General features: G+C 54.2%; 1 protein-coding gene across 1 annotated transcript in view; it reads left to right on the top strand.

Moving 5' to 3' along the window:
- Nucleotides 1-1,896, top strand: part of FANCM (Fanconi anemia complementation group M) — a 53,250-nt gene that overhangs the window by 44,458 nt on the left and 6,896 nt on the right. Inside the window, exon 17 of the mRNA XM_017825434.1 lies at nt 1,171-1,338. Coding sequence (XP_017680923.1) covers nt 1,171-1,338 — 168 coding nt within the window. The remainder of the gene's footprint in view (nt 1-1,170; nt 1,339-1,896) is intronic.

Here is a 1,896-nt window from a genome sequence, read left to right on the forward strand (position 1 = left end):
TGAGCCCTGCCATCCCTTCCTGCCTGTCAGAGTCTGCTGGGCCCTGGTGACACAGTTCTGAAGCCAAATAACAATGTCCACTTTACAATCTTTAGAAATGCTCAAGGATTAGTCATCTCTGGGAGCTCAGGGTCTTGCCCAGAAATTAATATTATTATTATTATTATTTGCATTGGGATACTTGATCATATAAATTTACCCCCTACTCTGAGGGCTCAAACTTTGAACATTCAAGACAGCAATGGTCCCTCAACCCCAAATCTTAAATCTTAGCTCAGTATTTGATACTTTAGTCCATCACTGCAGCAGGAGAGGAAGCAGGGCCAGAATCATCCTAAGTGAAGAGCTCTTAAATATTTGTGGCTGTGGTTCCACTGGGCAGCAATTGCCATAATCAGGGCTCCAGGGCACAATACATTGGATATTTCTGATGTTTGAAAGATAATCTTCATTGTCAAGCCTTCCCTACGGTATCAGTGTTTTATATTCTGGGATACAAAGAATGAGGTGGATTAAAATCCATTTTTCAGTTAGATTGAAACATTTTTTTTAAGGTGGGACCAAAAGGATCATAGAAAAAGAGTGTGTCTGCTTAGGAAATTCTGCTGTGCCTTCACACTGACCTTACCTAAACATCCATAGTGGTGGACAGGCCAGAATTCCAGATCCACAGGAGATCCCAGGCATTAAAACCACTGAGACCAGTCCACTATCAGTCAGGGAGCCCTGTCAGGAGAGAACTGCAATGAGATCAACACAGACTGTGACCAGAGCAGCCCCTGGCACTGGAGCCAGTAAATCCTTTAAGGAGCTGGCACCTGAGCAGAAAAGGGTGAACCCAGGTGGGGTCGGGCTCTGAAGTTCCCACTGATTTGGGTTTGGGGGAATCCTGCCCTTCAAAAGGAACCCAGGTTTTTGACAGCAAATAAAAAGAGTCACACTGGGTGTATGAGCTGCAAAGCCCGTGGATGGTGTCGGGCAGCTCAGCCCCCCGTGTTGGTGGCTCTGCCTGGGCTGTTCCCTGTCCAGGGTCCACAGGCCATGGGATTCTCCTGCCCAAGCCAGGAGCCTGGTGCCTGTGATGGTGCAGCTGCTGGCCTGCAGTGACTCGGGGGTCTCAGGGCAGCATTAGTGCATCAGAACCCCCTGCAAGGCCCCCTGTTTTCCCAGGCCACGGCCAGGCAGTTCCTGGAGGAGGAGGCAGAGCTGTCCCAGCACGGGGCTCACGGGCTGTCGTCGGACGAGAGCGACGGCGCCGAGGACGAGCTGAGCTCCTCCATGGCCCAGTTCCTCAACGACGAGGGGGACGTCACACAGGCCCTGGATGGTGAGGGAGGGGCTCTGTGGGACTCCACATCCTTGGGGGATGGATGGGGTGGGATGGGCATGGCCGGGGGGAAATGAGCAGCGACCCCTTCACCTGGGCTGAGGGGCTGCTCCTGCCATGGCACCCACAGCTCTGCCAGCTGAGCAAACCTTCTGCAGCCTGAGGAGCTGCTGGAGCTGTGCCAGGGAGGGTCAGGTTGGATCTCAGGGAAAGGGTCTTTTCCAGAGGGTGGTTGGCACTACCCAGGCTCCCCAGGGCAATGGGCACGGCCCCAAGGCTGCCAGAGCTCCAGGAGTGTTTGGATGATCCTCTGGGGCACAGGGGGGGATTGTTGGGGTGTCCTGGGCAGGGTCAGGGGTTGGACTGGATGGTCCTTGTGGGTCCCTTCCAGCTCAGGGTATCCTGGGATTCGATGGCAGCTTTCATGACAGCAAGCTGGGGACATTTAGAATCCCAGAATGGTTTGGGTGGGAAGGGACCATAAAGCCCACCCAGTGCCCCCCCTGCCATGGGCAGGGACACCTCCCACCAGCCCAGGTTGCTCCAACCTGGCCTTGCACACTTCCAGG

The sequence above is a fragment of the Lepidothrix coronata genome, unplaced genomic scaffold, assembly GCF_001604755.1.
Source record: "Lepidothrix coronata isolate B3197 unplaced genomic scaffold, Lepidothrix_coronata-1.0 Scaffold119, whole genome shotgun sequence".
Classification (NCBI taxonomy): domain Eukaryota; kingdom Metazoa; phylum Chordata; class Aves; order Passeriformes; family Pipridae; genus Lepidothrix; species Lepidothrix coronata.